General features: G+C 40.2%; 1 protein-coding gene across 2 annotated transcripts in view; it reads right to left on the bottom strand.

The window, feature by feature from the left end:
* Window positions 1–8859: 8859 nt before the first annotated feature.
* Window positions 8860–19839, bottom strand: part of atf6 (activating transcription factor 6) — a 368108-nt gene continuing 357128 nt past the window's right edge. For both annotated transcript variants that reach the window (XM_041207876.1, XM_041207877.1), the window contains one exon: window positions 8860–11297. In XM_041207876.1, coding sequence (XP_041063810.1) covers window positions 11068–11297 — 230 coding nt within the window. In that variant the 3' untranslated portion in view covers window positions 8860–11067. The remainder of the gene's footprint in view (window positions 11298–19839) is intronic.

Raw genomic sequence — 19839 nt, 5'->3', positions numbered from 1 at the left:
TCACAGTCAGCCCTCATGTCAATACTGTATTTTTCTATTTGAGCTTTTACATTGAAATTCATATCTTGAGTTACTGCTAGTTTTGTAACTGGGTTTCTCCTTCTCCATCACCACCACCCCAACACCATGACATAAGGACATTTTACAGTATCCCAAAGGGTACTGGACTCCCATATATAACATAACACCAGTGTGTCAGTGCAGTTTATGACAAATGAGTTACTGAGATACAACAAACATACCTGTTCATTATCTAACATTATTTTGTGTCAGAATAACAGCATGTGTCACTATGGTATGATACTTTTGTAATTGTGAGAGCTTGCAGTAGATTACATTGTGCATTCAGTCTATTACACTGTGCATTTGAGAAGCCAGGCTCCTGGACCACATCTAATGCCATTTCTGTAGGGTACTGAGGTTAGTATGAGTTAGGCAATTCCGTCATCTGTTACTGTCAATCATTTTCAGAAGATGGGGTCATGTTACATGAATGGTGATGATTCAGTGCTCTATCTCATTGCCTCCTCCTTCATGGCAATACTCTTCAACTGACTATATCTGGATGAGCCAAAACTTCGTGCTGCCATGTCCAACCCATTATTGTTTTCCAGACTGAAGAGAAGAGCGCAGTGGTCCCCCAAGGGTTGGTTTTAGGATTATGGCTTTTTTTGGGTTTTTCTAAGCAGTGACCTAGACTTGGGTGTAAAGGGCATAATTCCAACATTTGCCAAAGAAGCAAAACTCAGAAATGTAGTATACAGTGAGGAAGTTACTAGGACAGAGACAGATTGGTGAAATGATCAGACACATGGTAGATGACAGTGTCGAGAAGTGTTAAGTAATATATTTTGGTAGGAAGAACCAGCATAATTTAGGAAGAAATTCAGGGTCTAGCAGAGGATACAGAGTCATGAACTTTAGATACCAGGGATGATGGACTTCATTTATATGCAGGATCAGACGCTGGGATTGTTGTCCTTAGGGCAGAGAATGTTAAGCAGAACTTTCAAATAGATGTTCAAAATTAAGGGTATGATAGAATAAATTAGGAGAAACTATTTTCACTGGCAGGAAGATCAGCAATCCACAGGACACAGATTTATGGTAATTGCTAAGAACCAGAGGGGAGATGAGTTTTTTTTAAATGCAGAGAGCATATGCAATGCACTGCCTGAAAGGATGGTAGAGGTAGAAGCAGAATCAAGGGGGTAAGAAACTTCTTTGCAAAGCTGACATCAATTTCCTGGGGGCAGGCAGCACTGTAAGACGCAAACCTGTGCAGCCTACACAGGTTTCCTCGTCGATACCATTGCCTAATGCTTCATGAGTCCTGGGGACTCAGTGTAGTTTGTGTAGCCCCGCCACAGCACTAAGCAAATATTTCCTCCTCAATATTTATTTCCAGGCACTGCATTCTATATTAACTCACTATGTTTAAAAAAGCTCTCATTTCTATCTCTGATTCTTTTGCCAATTACCTTAAATCTGAAAGGGAAAAATTTGCAGGGCTATGAAGAAAGAACAGGGTAGTGGGACTAAATGGATAATTCTTTCAAAGAGCTGGCACAGGCAAAACGGATTGAATGGCCACCTTCTGTGGCGCATGATTTTTTGATGCCTCTGGTCTTGACTCCATCAATCTCCCTTATTACCACATCATGCTGAGTCAGGAAGTGCAGAACCTTCATGTGCTCTTCAATCTCTTCTCTCCACCCAATCTACTTTTAGCAAGACTGTTGTCTTGAACTTCTACAATATCACCTGACTTTGCCCCTCACTCTCCTTGTTCACTGATATTCTTGAATCAAGCTTTTATCATCACAAGGCTTGACTTCTTTATTACTGTCAAAATTGCCCCCCCTGGATCAATTCTCCACAATCAAACTGCAAGCCATATTCTCACCAACGCCAAGTCCCACACTGCTACATCCACCCATCTTCTCCAAGCTGCACTGACGTCCCAAGGATGTGACTTTTGTCTCCTGGTTTTCAAATCTCTTCATGGCCATAAATCATTCCAATTTGATGGCCTTCCCAGCCTAGTCTCTAACGTGCCCTCCCCTCCAACACTGATTCTTCTTGCTCCCAATTCCTTCTGCTCCCTCACAGTCAGTTCCTTCTTTAGCCACTACATTTCTGCTCTCTAACTTGTTTCCTCTGTCTTGCCATCTCTCAGCCTGTTTTCAGAAACTGCCTTAAAACATTTGCCAAGAGTGGTTTTAACTTCCATACACTACTTATACATTTTCCTCCCTTTCTCCTTGTTTAACATTTACTCTCTTGTCTTCTGTAATGTAAATCACTTGAAAAAAATCTACACCTGAGAAGAATGTTGGCAAGGAAAAGACGATCTATTAACACTCTACCATATACTTATGTTCCACTGAGCATCATGATTTTCAATGCTTCCCTTCCAATGGCAGAGGCATAAAAAAAATCAAGAAAATTCTTAGTTCAATCCAAGTAAAAATAAACTTCAAGGAAATCCTCTCTGACTCCCAAAAGGTGGTCAGAAATGAGTTACAGGAGAAAACTGAAGGAAGGAATTTGATGCATTTGCTGGGTGTACCTACATTTCACATACTAAAGAGTTCTGGTCTTAGCTGAACAGCAAGGTAAGGTCAGGAGATTTACACAAGCTGAGGAAGAAACTCAAGATTAACCAAGTTGCTAGCTAGCTGGTTTACAGAGGAGAACTGAGTCTACCAGAAAGTAGTCGCCTGGTTGCTCTTTTGGGGTTACTGCATGGATCAGGGAGGAGAAAATAACTGAGGCGGGTGAGGGCGGTGGGGGGAGGACTTAGAGAGGTGACACCAGCATCATTAGTAGCTAACAGCTTTCAAAAATCAAATTTAGGTTCTCATCTTGCACAAATAGCTTTGTCTTTTACCCATTTAAAATAATTGTGACAGAATAAAGTTGTACAGCAGTGATTTTATTGTGGTATCAATAAATTACATACATTCCTTAAACACGGACTGTGGGAGGACCAATGCATGTGGGTGTATTGCTTAGGTGGTTTTAAACATAGAAATGCCTCAAGAAATCTTTTTCATCCACTCTTTGTGATCAACTCTTTAATTAGATCTCTCTGCAGCTCTCTTATATTGGCTGTCTCTTAATTTAAGTTCTGCCAGCCAGTATCTGGATCTACGAGTCTGTGAAAATTGGATTTAATAACAAACTTCCAGAATCTGAGTGCAAGGAAAATCAATATAAAGTAAGCTTTTTGTTTCTTTAACAACAGGCAGTCATTCCATGAATGTTGGAACAATTAAGAAAATTCACTTAAATTTTACAAGGAATTCTCCAAAAGCCTGAGCAATGTTTTCACAGACTCAGTTGGTTGAGATAACTCGAAAAAAAACACTTATAAAAACAAAAACAAACCTATGTTTAAAGAGCAGTTAGCACATGAAAAAAAATCTAATGACAACACAAGGTGGAGGGATAGGAGAAAGAAAAGGAACAGTGAAGTTAAGAGATCAAAAGGCCTCTGCACACCAAGAAGGGGGGGGACAGAGAAGGGAAGGAAAGAGGGGGAAGACATGGTTAAAAGTAACAGTTTCAAATGGATGTTTAAAGGCATGGACGGATGTAGTGAGTTCTGTGGTTTCACTGAGGATTTTAGAGACTCAATGATAGTGCCTTGATGGTAAAGTGTGTACAGCTTAAGCGATGCAGAGTCACAGGAGCAGAAGGTGTGAGCTGGGGTGATGTGAGTAGCACCATGGAGTGGCAGAGGGATAAGAGAAGCAAAAACTATTCCAGGCATCTCAAGAATCGCCAATTGCACCCAGGCATCAATGCAAGTTCATAAGCAGGGAACCCTCTGTGACACAGTTGACACCTGGGAATATGCACAAAATAAAAGGAAGTCACACCCTTGAATACAATGAAGAAAATTACTCTTGTCAAAAAAAAACTTGCATTTATACAGCTATCATATCCACGAGATTTCTCAAGCATTTCACAGCCAAAAAATGACTTTTGAAGCGCAATTACTAATAAAGGCAAATACAGCTATTAATTTGCACAGAGCAAGGTCCCATAAACAGAAAGTTAAATAAATAACCAGATAATTTGGTTGAAAGAACATCCTCCGTCCTTTCTGTCACTTCCAGCTCGAAGCCACCAAAAACATCTTGCGTCCCCCCACCCGCCCTTTCAACCTTCTGAAAAGAATGCGCTCCGTGTGGCACCCTGATCCGCTCTGCAATCTCCCCCAACAACCCCACCCCTTCTCTTTACATGCAAGTTCAGGAGATGCAACACCCGCCCTTTTACCTTCTCCCCTCTCATTGTTAGAAGTCTTAAATACTCCTTCTAGGCAAAATATTGATCTACACATACTTGTACTTCTTTCAATTAGTATATGGTATTGACTGCTCACAATACAGCCCCAACAGGTGATCACTTTGTGGAATGCCTCTGTTACATCCGCAAGCGTGACCCCAAGCTTCTGGTCGCCTGTTGTTTTAATTCTTCATCCCATTCTCACTGTGACCTTCATCTCCTCAGTGTTCCAATGAAGCTCAACAAAAACCCGAAATACAGCATTTGTCATTTGATGAAGCACTTTGCAGCCTTCCGGACTCAACATTAAGTTCAATAGTTTTTGACTATAACCTCTGCCCCATTTTGTTCCCCTTCACTTTCGTCCTTTTGTTTTTTATTTTTGTTTTCAGATGGCAGCAATTCATGATTCTGCCATTCACACCACCTCCAGAAACATCTATTGTTTCTTTACTTGTCCCACTAACATCTCATTTTGCCTCGCACCATCAACCTTGTTGTCATTTAATCTCTGCTTCCTTTCGCGTTATCTATCACAGACTTAGCCTTTTGCTCTTTGTTTCCCACTGTCAGTGCCTCTATACTTGCTTAAAACCTGTTACATCTCCAACTTTTTCCAGTTCTGATGAAAGGTCATTAACCTGAAATGTAACACTATTTCTCTCTCCACAGATCCTGCCAGAAGTGCTGAGTATTTCTCACATTTTCTTTTTTATTTCAGATAATATGTTTCAGTGGCTTTGGCTGAGGGGTAAATGTTAGCCAGAACATTAGAATTAACCTGGTGCCCTTCAACTAGTATGGTGGCATTTTTATGTCCACCTGAAGAGGCAGACAGCGCCTTAGTTTAACAGTTCATCCAAAAGATGAAAACTTCAATGATCCAACGCTGTACTGAAGTGACAACCTAGGTTATATGCTCAAGTACACATTAATGACAAACTCATATCATGAAAACACATCACACATCTGCAAAAGATGGTTTAGAGGGCATCTAAAATTGCAGTGCCACTGCCAAATGAGTTTGCTTCACACCTCATCCACTCTGTCCCTCAACAATGTCCACATTTATATCATCTGTGCCTTCCCCTACCTCAGTCCATCTGCTACTAAAACCCGCATTCATGCCTCTTTTACCTCCAGTCCCTATTATTTCAATGCTCTCTTGGTCTCTCATCCTTCACTTTCAGTATACTTCAGCTCATCAACAAACCTGTGCCTGAATCCTATCCCACACTCACTCATCACCCCTATCCTTGATGACCCATTTTGGCTGTTGTTCCCCCATGACTTAAATTTAAAAAAAATTTGTGGCCTCATTCCAAGCTCTCTGTTCCTCTGACACTGGCATCTTCTACATCCCTCCACCTTCACTCTATGGCTTAGAATTTCTTCTCTCAAGCTCTTCATTTCCCTCTCCTCTTCAAAACCCTCCTCTTGGCCTATTTCTTCCTCCAAATACCTTCCTTTGGCTGAACATCCATCCTTTGATTATACTTCTGTGAAATGCCTTGGACTGTTTTTATACATTTAAGGCAAGTTGTTGCAATTAGTAAATATATTACAACATAGTGAATTCAAAACATTAAGAAACAGGTTATGTTTGAAACCTCTGCATTGTAACTAAACCAAACACATCATTGTTCACAGTGAAGTCCATAACAGAACAGATCCATGTAAATTTGTCTGGTGCAAGTGTTGATATTGGGACCCTTGCTTTTCCTGATATATATATATATATATATAAAAATTATCTAGATCTTGGTGTGCAGGGGACAATTTCAAAGTTTGCAGATGACACAAAACTTGGGAGAACTGTAACCCATGAGGAAGACAGTGTAGAACTTCAAAAGAACAATGACACATTGGTGGAGTGGGCAGATAGGTGGAGATGAAGTTCAATGTGGAGAAGTGTGAGATGATACACTTTGGTACAAAGAACATAGAGAGACAGTATAAAATAAAGGATATTATTCTAAAGGGTGTGCAGGAGCAGAGAGACCTGGGTGTATATGCACAAAGTCATTAAAGGTGGCAGGACAGGTAGAGAAAGCTGTTTCTAAAGCATACAGTATTCTAGGCTTCAAGGGGCATAGAGTACAAGAGTAGGGAGGTTTTGATGAACTTATATAAGAGACTGGTTATACCTCAGCTGGAATATTGTGTACAGTTCTGGGCACCACACTACAGGAAGGATGTAAACGCAATGGAGAGAGTGCAGAAGAGGCTTACAAGAATGGTTCCAGGGATGAGACACTTCAGTTAGGAGGAAAGATTGGAGAAGTTAGGGCTGTTTTCTCTGGAGAGGAGAAGGCTAACAGGAGACTTGATAGAAGTTTTCAAAATCATGAGGGGTCTGGACAGAGTAGATAGGGAGAAACTGTTCCTACTCATAAACAGATCAGAACCAGAGGGTACAGTTTTAAAGTGTTTTGCAAAAGAAGCAAACGCAAGGTGAGGAAAACTTTTTTCACACAGCGAGCAGTTAGGATTTGGAATGCACTGCCTGGAAGTGTGGTGGAGGCAGTTTCAACTGAGGCATTAAAGAGGGCATTGGATGATTATTTAAATAGAAATAATGTGCAGGGTTAGGGGAAAAGGCAGGAAATTGACACTAAGTTAAAATGCTCAGAGAGTCAGTGCAGACACAATAGGCCGAATGGTCACCTTCTGCACCATAACAATCCTGTGAAAATTCAGTCTTGTCCAAGATAAGCTGCAATGTATTAAGTTACTTGGGCAGCGCTGCTCCCCTTTGTAAGCACAGACAGTTTATTTAATCAAACCCATTTAAGGTTACTACATTCATTTTTCTTGGCGCAGTCTTACAGGGAAATGGCATTGTCAGAACCCCAGCCTTGGACTATATGAATTCCAACATTAAAATGTGCCTCAATCAGGAGAAATGGAACCGGAAGGGACTTCACAACAACAGTTTGTATTTATATGGAGCCTTTAATGCAGCAAAATGTTCCAAGGCAGTTCATAGGAATTTTATCAAACAAAATATGATGGCGAATCACATCAGGAAGGGAAGGTATTTGGGCCAATGTCAAAAGTCTGGTAAAAGAAGTAGGTTTTAAGGAGCATCTTAAAAGGAGGAAGTTGGAAAGAAAGATGGAGAGGTTTAAGGAGGGAATTCCAGAGCTTAAAATTTTGGCAACTGAATGCCTGCTTACCAATTATGCAGTAATTAAAATTGGAGATTCTCAGGAGGCTAAAACTAGAGAAGCATAGATATGGTGGAGGGTTGTGGGACTGGAGAAAATTACAGAGACAGGGAGGGCTGAGACAATGGACAGTTTTGAAAAGAAGGATAAGAATTTTAAAATTGAGGCACTGCTTATGCAGGAGCCAATGTAGGTTTGTGTGCACAAGGATGATGAGTAAATGGGATGTGGTGTGAGTTAGGGCTGCAGCATTTTGGATGACCTCATGTTTATATAGGATGGAATGTGGGAGGCCAGCCAGGAGTGCACTGGGAGTTCATTAGAATAGTCAAATTAAGAGGTAACAAAGACACATATGAAGGTTTCAGCAGAAAATGAGCTAAGGCAGGAACAGAGTTAAGTGATGTTACAGAGCTGGAGATAGACACTCTCAGTGATTGAGGGGATAAAAGGTTGGAAGCTAATTTCAGGATCAAATATGACAATATGTTGAATAATCTGGTTCAACCTCAGACAGTTGCCAGAAGAGGGATGGAGTAGGTGGCGAGGGAACAGAATTTATGTTGGGGACAGAAAATAATAGCTGACTTCCCAACATTTAATTGGAGGAAATTTCTGCTCATCCAATACTTCAAATTCTAGACAACCATTCTAGACACTGGTAGAATCTGAAATCCATATTCCAATCTTACTGAGGTTTTTGTTCAAGAACTGGGGATTGTGTATGAATGTTCCAAAACAGTAACAGGAACTTCAGCAACTTCTACATTAAAGAGTCAGCTGACTGTTCTCAGAGTAGGTAGCTCAGGAGAAAAAATGTTGGCAGCTTTGGAGAGCACTGCCTGACCTCAGTAGCTGAGCTACTGAGGGGTTGGGTGAGGAAGGAAGACTGGCAATAACTTTGGGGGGAAAAGGGAGAGGAGGGGGCCAGGAAAGCGAATGGATGATGTGCAGAAAATTGGTGCAATGAATGACATTCATGAAATTTACAGATGCTTTCCCTTGAGAAATTATTTTTCTTCTGTAAAATTTTCAAGAATGCAGGTAAAAAAATCAACTTCAGAGGCATTTGTAAGGTACCTTGGAATATCAGAACTTGTATTGTGAAGACCAAGTATTTGGGGCACATTTATACAAATGTACTAAATGTGCCTGCTCAGTTAACAGGATATTGATCGAAGCCACACTCCAAGCAAAAGAGAGGTTTTTTTCTGGAGGTGAGGAAGTGGGATGGTGATGACAGGGAAATTAATGGTACGGATTGGAAATTATACAGAGAATCTACAGCTGGGTCCTTTAATAAACTGATGTTATAATTATTCATCTTAGTTAAGCTCCCTTACTCAAAGCTTGAGCTGGGTCTCAAAAAAAACAGAACAAATCCACAAGATCTTCTAAAGACGTTTACTCCTGCTGTGGACAATCTGGAGTCTTTTTGAATGTTAATATCATTGTGCAGACAAGACATTATAGCCCCTTTTTAGTCTTAATAGATCACGGTGGTGGACAGGAGTACCACGGTACATTGTCCTTTTGTGTTGCACTCATCAAAAGCAAAAGTAAACTTAAATTCACTAACAAGTTATAAAAATGTCATAACATTTACCACAGAACATTGAATTTAAAGGTGTATATCGCAAATGTGTACATAAATTACTTGAACAGATGACAAACAATAAACTTTAATAAAGCACAGAAACATTCTCAACTTCACAGCCTCTCCTGAAGGAGCTGAAAAACTTGAATCTCAAAATAAATTATATAAATGAGGAAAGCATGAACATAGAACTTCTAGGTGCAACTTTAAAAAAAAATCACAATTCTGAGCTATTGGAAAGAAACAAATAAGACCCTCAACTTAGTACAACACAATCAGCTTTCTCAGGCTGCACTCTGAACAGCCCTGGGTTACATTTCTGAACAAGAAAGGAAGAACAATGTTCTTTGTCGTTGGAATAAGCAGCTTCAATGTTAACAGGTTATTTACTGATAGAGGCAACCGGTGTCACTGGAATAGACTGACTCGGTTTGCTGGGTGGAGTTCTGGGTGATAGTGGGGATTGCTCAATTTAGATAATTGGACAAAAAATGAGCATCCTTCAAGCACACCTGCTGTTTGATTATAATGCAGCTGAGAAACTCCAGTGAACTGGCCAAAATGCCCAAAACTGGGTATCTCAGTTTGCATCTGATTGCAGAAGAACAATGCACTGAACTGCTGAGTCTTGACAAGAACAATCATGGAAATGGTTGATTCGAACTCAAATTTAATTGATCACAAACTGCATTAAAATATGCTACTCTACTGAGCCAAGAGACATAGGTCTGATTCTTGACCAGTGAGGCAGAGTTGTTCACATCAGCCTGGTCAGTGGTGGATAATGATAACATTACTGCATCATTGCTGGGCTCAATGTGAAAAAGAAAAGTAAATCAGGATTCCTGCTTCTGATCGTAAATTCAGGAGCTGCTGCTGGTAGCGAGACATCATATCATGCAGGAATGGCCTTGGTTGTGGGGAGTCAACATGGACAACTAACCTGGACTCACTGTGCACAGGCTTGCACTTAAACAACAATTAAAGCAACTTGGACAATGTATCTGAGGTCTTTAGGAGCCTGGGCCTATGCTTTAGAGATAGGAAGTGGTAAGAGGATAATATGTGTCCAGTGTTGAATAGACCTGAATCTTCCACAAATATTTTCCACAATAATCTTTTCAAGAATTTGGTCATATCATTGCTGACACAAATGCGCTTCACTGTACTTTTCACTGTTGTGGGTGGGCTCATTCAGACGATTAAGCATATTTCTTAGTTGATACAATCACAGGTTTGGCCTTTGTGGAACAGACACGCTGCCCAAAAGCATTAAAAATGAACTTTTCAGAAAAAGACACAAGGAACAAGAATCAAAAGCAAAACAAGCCTAAGCTCTGGACTGCTGCTTTTTGAATCAGTAAAAGCAAAAGGATTCATAGCTTGAACATTGATGTTCCTTTTCCAAAAATGGCTAATGGATTAGTGGAATTAAAGGAAAATAAGCTCTCTAGTGGTTTTTGAATGTTACAATTTTTTGAGAAATTACATGAATGCTCATTTTATGTAGTCATTCTATATTTTGATTACAAAGCACACTGATGCCTCAAGGTTTCACTGTGCAGATGTGCTTGCTCTGGTAACAGCAATTTTGTGAAGGAAGATTAAGAATGCTTAGGACTACTGCTTTTGCTGAATGGGCTATGGTTGGTTTTCACTCTAAACATTTCATCTCCCAAAGCCATTGATTGTGACATTTCATAATCAAAATCTGTTCAAAGCAAGAATTTTGTTTCCAGCAGACCAAAGTGAAACTGCTGTAAATGTTAGTTGCAGATAATCAGAGTCATCTAAGATCAAAACAAATTAGGTTGGGTTAAGTCTTACTGCATCAGCTTAGGTTATATCAAATTTTAAAAAAATTCTCTCTCCAATCATTTTGTTTTTTTTTTAAGTTGGACAAAAATTGGATCACATGCCCACCTTGGATTCAAACTTGGCCCTGTGACCCTGTGGGTAACAGTGCAGTGATTCAAAATATTGTATGGTTTTAGCCAAGCACTATTGGTAAAGTTTGAACCCATTTACTTGGGCAGACTCTGTGATGATGGGAGGTGCCGTGTGGGTAGGTGCAGGTGATGGACGCTGGTACGAATCCGTGTGGTTTTCCCGGTGCTCTCGTAGAAAGGCGGGGATAGATGATGACTTTATGTGAATGATTCTGGTGGCCATCACCTCACAATCAATCTGCATCATCACCTCATGATCTTTTGGTTCATTGATTAAACTTTCTGAAATATAAATAAAAAGAGGCAAATTAGCAAGTTCAGTGAGTGGGATGCTCGATAACAAATTAAAGCACGACAAATCATTGACAATAACTTGATCCAGTCTCTGAATCCTGATATTAAATTTACTACTATTATATGTCCCTGCAATGTTGCCAATCTGAGTTCAGTGAGTTCAGAGAAGCTCCATTTTCAAGCTGAGAACGTGGATCTTTTCTTTCCATACACCAGCCAGTGAAAGCAACTTAAAAATGGTCCTAAATTACAATTTTGCCTCTCAGTTAACTGCGTCTATATTGAAGTAATGGTCAGTTTGGCACTAAATAGTTACAGAATGAAGATAACTGATATAAATAAAAAGGAAAAAGTAACCAGCAATTGAAATAAAATCAGAAAACAACCAATATACACAGAACAGAAACTCCATCTGTACAGAGAACTGTTCACTATCACTCAAGGTGTCTTGAATTCCTTCCCCCTTAGTTTGGTGCAGTAAAATTATTAGTTCTGATGAAGAACCCATGTCCAAAACATAAATTTTTCTTATTTCTTTATAGGTACTGACATGCCTACTGTGTATTTTCAGAATCATCTGTATTTGTTTATTAAAACAACAGAACCAGAAGTTGCAGCTGTTGTATAGAGAAAAAGTACATCTCAATGTAAATTATTGCTTGAAGTCAAATTTGTCTCAAAATGTGTTCTTTGGACATGGGAGACACAGTTAGTGTCCATCCCTACTTGCCCATCCCTCTTGTGCCGCCTTTACTTTCTTTATAATAATTGCTTTTTTGGCTGATCAGCTTACGAGGGCATTCAAGGTCAAATAATTTTTTTGTGGGACTGAAGTCTTTCGCAGGTCAGATGGGTGAGGCAATGTAGATTTCCTTCCATGAAGTATACAAGCGTTTTTTATTCTTTCATGGGATGTGGGTGTTGTTGCTACCTATCCCGACTTACCCTTGAACTGGGTGGCTTGCTAGACTGTTTCAGAGGGCTTTTAAGAGTCAGTCGCATTGCTGTGGATCTGGAGTCACATGTACACCAGACCAGGTAAGGATGGCAGATTTCCTTTCCTAAAGGACATTAGTGAACCAGACGCGTTATTACAACAATCGATGATAGTTGTCATGGTCGTCATTACTGAGATTAGCTTTACATTCCAGATTTATTTAGTGAATTTAAATTCCACCTCTTGCCTTGGTGGTATTTAAACCCATGTCCCCAGATTATTAACCTGGGCCTCTGGATTATTAGCCCAGTGACATTATTACTGTGCCAAAGTCTCCCTGATGAGTAAACTGGTTGTATGACAAGCAAGTGACTTTCAATGGTCTTTTTTTTTGCTGTCAGCTCACCCATTACCAGACTTGTTGAATGTGTGCCCTCAAATTCACCACACCAGTTCTGTGGCTTGGCCAGCAACTACATTCAGGGTTTCCACATCAGCTTCACAAAAGGTCATTAAAGGACAAGCATATGCATGCATACACACACACGCACACAAACTATTCAAATATTTGCCCATTTTAGTTAAAAATCTAACTATATCAGATGTTGTTATTAAGTTTGACTGCCTTGACTGCTGCTTTGGATGGCAAAAGAAATCAAAAATTATGGAAGTGCATATAAAAGATGGTACTGAAATTGATAGAAAAATGGTGAAATATATCACTAAAATGGTCAACTCTACAAAGCTTCGGGGACTGTGTGGAGGATTTGGTGTTGGAACAAACACAGGGAAGCAAGAATAAAATCACTTAGTCTCTCTATTAAAAAGGGGGGTACAATACATGCTTACAAAAGAAGCCAGTCTATTTTCTTTCCATCTAAATTAATGGAAGAAAATCAGCACCGTTCCTTGATAGACTTAGACTCTGACGCCCAATTTTCCAACTTTTGCTAGTCCTGGGTGCATATCAAAGGAACTTCCCTGGTGTGCATAATAAGCCTACAGAAGGAAGTGGCTGCAGATATTGTGGAGGCATTGGTCTAAATATTCTAGAACTCACTGGATTCCGGGAGAGTCCCAGCGGATTGGAAAACTAATGTGATGCTCCTGTTCAAGGAGGGAGACAAAAAGCAGGAAACTCTTGGCCAGTCAGCCTAACATCTGTTGTTGGGAAAATGCTAGAGTCCATTATTAAGGAAGAAATAGCAGGATATTTAGAAAAGCTTCACACAATCAACCAGAGTCGACATGGTTTGTGAAAGGGCAATCATGTTTGACAAATTTGCTAGAGCTCTTTGAGGATAATAAGCAGAGTTGATAAAGGGGAACCAGTGGATGTAGTGCATTTGGATTTCTAGAAGGCATTCAATAAGGTGCCACATAAAAGGTTATTGCACAAGATAAGAGCTCACAGTATAGGGGCTAATGTATTAACATGGATTGAAGATTGGTTAACACACAGAAGGCAGAGAGTCAGGATTAATGAGTCTTTTTCAGGTTGGAAAGACATAACTAATGAGTGCCACAAGGATCCTAGGGCCTCAATTATTTACTATCTATATTAATGACTTGGAGGAGGGGGCAGAGTGTAATGTATCCAAATTTGCTGACGATACAAAAATAAGTGGGAGGGCATGTTGCGATGAGGACATAAGGAATCTGCAAGGGGATATAGACAGGTTGAGTGAGTGGGCAAAAACCTGGCAGATGGAGTTTAATGTAGGAAAGTGTGAGGTCAAGCACTTTGGTAGGAAAAATCAAAAGGCAAACTATTATTTAAATGGAGAGAGAGCCAAAAAAATGCAGCACAGAGGGATCTGGGTGTTCTTGTGCATGAAACACAAAAGGTTAGCATGCAGATGCAGCAAGTAATTTTTAAGGCGGCAAATGAAATTTTGGGCTGTATTGCTAGGGGGTTGGAGTTTAAAATTAGGGAAGTCTTGTTACAACTGTCCAGGATATTGGTGAGGCTGCACCTGGAGTAATGTGTACAGTTTTGGTCCCTGTATTTAGGAAGGGATTACTGGCATTGGAGGCAGTTCAAAAGAGTTTCATTAGGCTGATTCCTGGGATGAAGGGGTTGACTTATTAAGAATGGCTAAACAGGTTAGGCCTTTATTCATTAGAGTTTAGAAGAAGGAGGGGTGATCTTATTGAAATGTACAAGATTCTGAGGGGGCTTGACAGGGTAGATGTTGAGAAAATGTTTCCGCTAGTCAGGTGAATCTTGAACTAGGGGACCTAGTTACAGAATAAGGGGACACTCATTTAAACTGAGATGCGAAGGAATTTCTTCCCTCAGAAGGTAGTGGCCGTCTGGAATTATCTACCTCAGGGAGTTGTGGAGGCTAGATCACAAAGTATTTAAAGAGGAGGTAGATAAATTTTTTAAATATTGGAAAGTTGAGGGCTATGAGGAGCTGGCACGAAAGAGGAGTTGAGGCCTGGGGCAGATCGTATAATGATCTTATTGAATGGTGGGGCAGGCTTGAGGGGCCAAATGGCCTACTACTGCTCCTATTTCTTATGTTCTCATGTTCTAAACCATGCTCATCTTTCTCTGAATCTCATAGATGACCCAGATAGCATACAGGAAACGAAGGTTATAGCATGCCTAAGGACCAGTGATCATACAATGAGGTTTAACATGATCTTGGATTGCTGTAAAAAGGGGCATGTCTAAGCTTTTCGTCTTGCACTCATCAGGACACTTGTAAGAATACCAATGCAAGGGGGAAAACAACAATTTATCCTGTAAGTGAAGAGAGTGCTGATCAGCTGGCAAGTATCTCAAAAAGTTTGAGCAACACGAATGGTATTCGCTACTAACAGGATGCTATCTAGCCAAAAAGGCGCTCTGCCTATCACACAAATGAGTAATGTGGTGAATGAATTTCAGTGCCAGTGTGATGCTAGGTATGTAGGCCATATGTCTCAAAAACTGGTGGATCATATCAAACAGCATGTCCCAGCTCCTGGTCGCAACATGCAGGGTACAGACTGTACCCAATCAGCCTTGTTTGCGAAACTCAAAACATAGTGTCCAACATTAGATGGGGTTCTGTGATTGGACAATATTTGCTAAATAACCCTCAATGTCTAAGAGTTACACTGACAACCAATTTAAGATTGTCAGTCGGGCTTGCACTGTGGCACACTTGCGTGTACTGGAAGCTACATATATTAATACACTGGGCTCTGTTCTTTGCAGGCAGAAAGAACATGTACATACATTGTACCTGTTTTAGCTAAACAAAATAAGTGACAGCCATTCACTGACTCATTCCTCAGGACAATGCCTTGACCAATCAAGGTCAAGCTGCCTGGTTTAAATTTCAAACAATGCTTGACAGTTAACTATCAGTCACCATCAGTGGTTCATTCTCCATGGCAATGCCACTTGCCAACCAATCAGCACTCTCTTCACATATGGTATAAATTGTTGTTTTCCCCCTTATGTTGGTATTCTTGCGAGTGTCCTGACGAGTGCAAGACAAAAAGCTTAGACGTGTCTCTTTTTTCAGCAATAATCAAGTTCTGTGCTACCAAACGGCAATCTTAGATTCAGAAAAGTTTATAACTCCAAAAAGGCCAAGTTCAAAGTACAACTGAAGTAAATGGAGTGAAGTAGGATATTCAACAAAACTACAATGGAGGACAAGTGTAACATCTTTAAAAGAGATAATGCTGAGCGTGCAAGACAAATGCACACCAATGACCAGCACAAGCTCAGACTAAACAAGTATTCCTTTTACTGGATTAACATGCAAATTAAAAGCGAGGAGAAACGACATCTACAATCTTGGAGAAAGAAAATGGAAGGGGCCACTCAGATGAATTTAAGAATGTGAGGTAACAGATCAAATGAGTGATTAGAAAAGCTGAGAAAAAGCAGAACAGAGAATAGGGAAAGAGGCAAAAGTTAAGGTCTTTCAGTACGACAAGAGGGCTGTCATTGTAGAGTGAGAACAATGTTAGCAAGTTTGAAACTGGGGGAAAATATTAAACATAAAATATCCTGATTTACTACTTCCACCAAGTGTTTACATTGGAAGTCACAAATCAAAAGGCAGATTTATGGACTTCAATATATAAAAATCTATGTTCTAAACAAACTGAAAGGGGTTAAAAAAACCATGTTCAAATGGTATTCATTCCAGAGTTTTGGGAGAGAGATCACAGAGAATTGTGAGTCATTGGCAATCATTACAAGAGTCTCAATGGACATTGCAAAGTACTTCACATAAAAGTTTGATCTAAACTTAGATTGGGCTTTCAGATGGAGCAACAGAGGTGAAAAATCCAAGAATTATTTAACAATTAAATGTGGCAATTGGGTTGGGAGGGGGAGGAGGCAAGGACTGCTGGGTCTTGTTGGATTGATAAAATAAGATGGACTGAATGACCACTGTCATGTGTTAGTAATTTGTCATGGTGGAATTCAAACCCAGAACCTCTGGATTGTGAGTACACTACTATAACCAAAAAGCTAGAACATGCATTTCTAACAGCTTTCCCAATCTTAAATATCCGCAAACGTTTCACAGCCAAAGAAGTACTTCTGAAGTGCAGCCACTGTCACGATGTGTTGAAACATGCACACAATAAGGTCCCGCAAACAGCTGAGTTAAACGGCTTAATAATATGTTTCAATTATGTTGGCTGAATACCAAACAACCAGCTAACTGAACTCCAGTCACTGCTCCTGGAGTGTGAGTGACTAACTTGATTTCTGATTTCTGTGAATACCTTTATGGTTTGGCTGCTCAAAGGGGTAACATATTAACCAGACAGGATTCCTTCACCTGATTATGCCTTTCCCTGCAAGGATATAATAGCCTCTGCTTGGCACAATGATCAGAAATAGTTTGAAGCTGGGGTACTAAATTTGTATGTCATCAGTCTGTGGCATTGATACTTCTTGAAGACTCTGTGCTAGCCCAAACACCAACCATTACATTTAGTCTTAAGAAAAAGTACTTTCAGCAGAGCATTTTCACAGTCTGGCACCCATCTGTTCATTCGAGACACACTTCCTGCTTTAAGGGGGATTTAATTTACAGCTTATGTGACAAACATGAGGAGAAAAACACTATACCTAAACTCTGAACTGTACTCCTGCTGGACCATTGTGTGATCATAGAAATTTGTAGCTGAAAAAACTATTAGGCATTTTAAAAAAAAACACCAAAATGAATAATTAATTTGGATTGCACATTTAGCTAACAGAAATTCAAAGCAGACAACATATGAAGGCAATTTACAAATAGCAACAATTTTGTGCTAATATGAACACAGGAAATAAGACTGTTTCTGACATTTTCTTCTCATGCAGATTTCAGTCATGAAATGCACTATATTTTCGAACTAAATTTCTTGCATGAAACAAAACAGCAATTTACAGTTTGCTTCCAATTCCCACTCCTCTCTCAGTTTCAACTCTTCCCTTCTCTTCCTTGACTTCTCTGTCCCTGCTTCTGGTGTTGGCTATCAACTAATATTCATTTTTATCCCACTGACTCCCACAGCTACCTCGACTACACTTCCTCACATCCTATACCCTGTAAGGAATCCATCCCATCCTCCCAGTTCCTCTGTCTCCATCACATCTGTTCAGATGATGCAACTTCCACACCAGCTGGCTCTCATGCTGACATCTCTGTCCTTGGCCTGCTTTACTGATCCAGTGCAGCTCAACCTACGATAAAAGCAAAATACTGCAGACACTGGAAATCTGGAACAGAGCTTTGAAGAAGAGTCATGTGGACTCAAAACGTTAACTCTGTTTCTCTCTCCACAGTTGCTGCCAGACCTGCTGAGATTTTCCTGCGTTTTCTGTTTTTGTTTCAGCTCAACGTAAGATTGAGGAACAACGCTTCACTCTCGATTAGGCACTTTACAGCCTTCCAGACTTAACATTTGAGTTAAACAATTTCAGATGGTAAACTCTGTCCTCCCATTTTGTTTCCTTTTCTTTGCATGTTTTGATTTCTTTCTTATTTTTGCTTTCAGACAGCAAAACACATGCTTTGGGCACACCTCTTGTTTCTTTGCTTCTTTTTTTGCTCTATTACCATTCCCTTTTGCCCTGTCAGACTAGCTCTTCTGCCATTCAATCTCTCCTGTCTTCCACTTTATCACAGACCTTTTTGTCTTTGTCCCACCCACCCCTTCCTCAAAACCTATTATATCTTCAACTTATCCCAATTCTGATGAAAGGTCATCAGCCTGAAACATTAACTCGGTTTCTCTCTTCACATATGCTACCTGACTTGTTGAGTAATTCCAGCATTTTCTGGTTTTTTATGTGAGCAATTCACTGGAATCTGGACCGTCAAACAACTAAACACTCAATTTTTAATGAGCAACAGATACTTAAAAGTTTTTAATGTCATGGAAGCAGCTTTTCATACCTTTTCCAGTGCTTGTGGATAACTGGATATGAACTTGATCAAATTAAATACAAACATTAAAGCAAACTTAAAACTAAGACTTAAGTGTGCTGGGTTAGCTAATCTCAGCCACAGCAGCAATACAGATCACAAGGGTCCTCAACAGCACAGGACTACAGATGAGCAAAACCCAATCACAATCAAGTGCAGGAGAAGGTTAGAATGCGATGCCGAGTACTTCTTCTGTAACAGCCTGCCGACATTCTTTACCAGAATGTCTGCTTGGAACACTTGATGAAGGAGAGACTGTGTTTGTATTGTGATGCCCTTCACAAGGTAGTTTGGACATGACAGGATGGGAGTAAATAGGACGGTGGGGGGGTCGGGGGGGGCGCAGTGGTTTGGAGGGGTGGGACCAGAAAGGAATAAAACTGAAATAATGGCCTAGATCTTGCAGTCCCAATAGCGATGAATGTTGAAATGTTTGCCACTATTGAGGGCCGCAACAGAACTGCAACTTCCAGGGAGCCAACTTATGCTCAAATCCGGAAGTTGCAGTTTGCCAGAAAGACCTCCGTGGGAGCCCATGCTGATGGTCCCACAAGGACCTGCGGACCTGTCAGCATGAAAGCTTGGGCTGATTGCCTGGCATTAACTCAATATTTACGATGATTTATTTCGGGTTGTTCCCTAGTGTAGAGCCTCTTCAGAGCATTATCCTTCAAGGGTCAAAGATCGCTCACACCTCTGGCACTCACCCCAGCTCTGCTCACACTCCCTGCCTCTCCAGCCCTGCTGACATTGGAGAAAAGTCGGAATGCTCTATTATCTTATTTTTAATAAGGGTTCAACACCTGCAATGGAGCGGAGCTGGGGGTTTCTGAGAGTGGGTGTAGGGAGCTGGAGTTAAAAATAGATTAATGAAAAGATTTAAAATTATTAAAAGCACTTAGCTCAAAGGACTTGGCTTCAGCTTGCGATGTCAAAAGAGGTGTGGTTTTGCTTGAATAAAAACAGAAAATGCTGGAAAAACTCAGCAGGTCTGGCAGCATCTGTGGAGAGAGATTAATGTTTCTGTTTTGAAACATTAACTCAGTTTCTGTCTTCACTAATGCTGTCAGACCTGCTGAGTTTTTCCAGCATTTTTTGTTTTTATTTCAAACTCCAGCATTTGCAGTATTTTGCTTTTATCTTGAGGAAC

Source organism: Carcharodon carcharias, chromosome 16 (genome assembly GCF_017639515.1).
Source record: "Carcharodon carcharias isolate sCarCar2 chromosome 16, sCarCar2.pri, whole genome shotgun sequence".
In the NCBI taxonomy this organism is placed as follows: Eukaryota; Metazoa; Chordata; class Chondrichthyes; order Lamniformes; family Lamnidae; genus Carcharodon; species Carcharodon carcharias.
The sequence above is the reverse complement of the archived record's forward strand: the minus strand, read 5'-3'. Positions and strand labels throughout refer to the sequence as shown.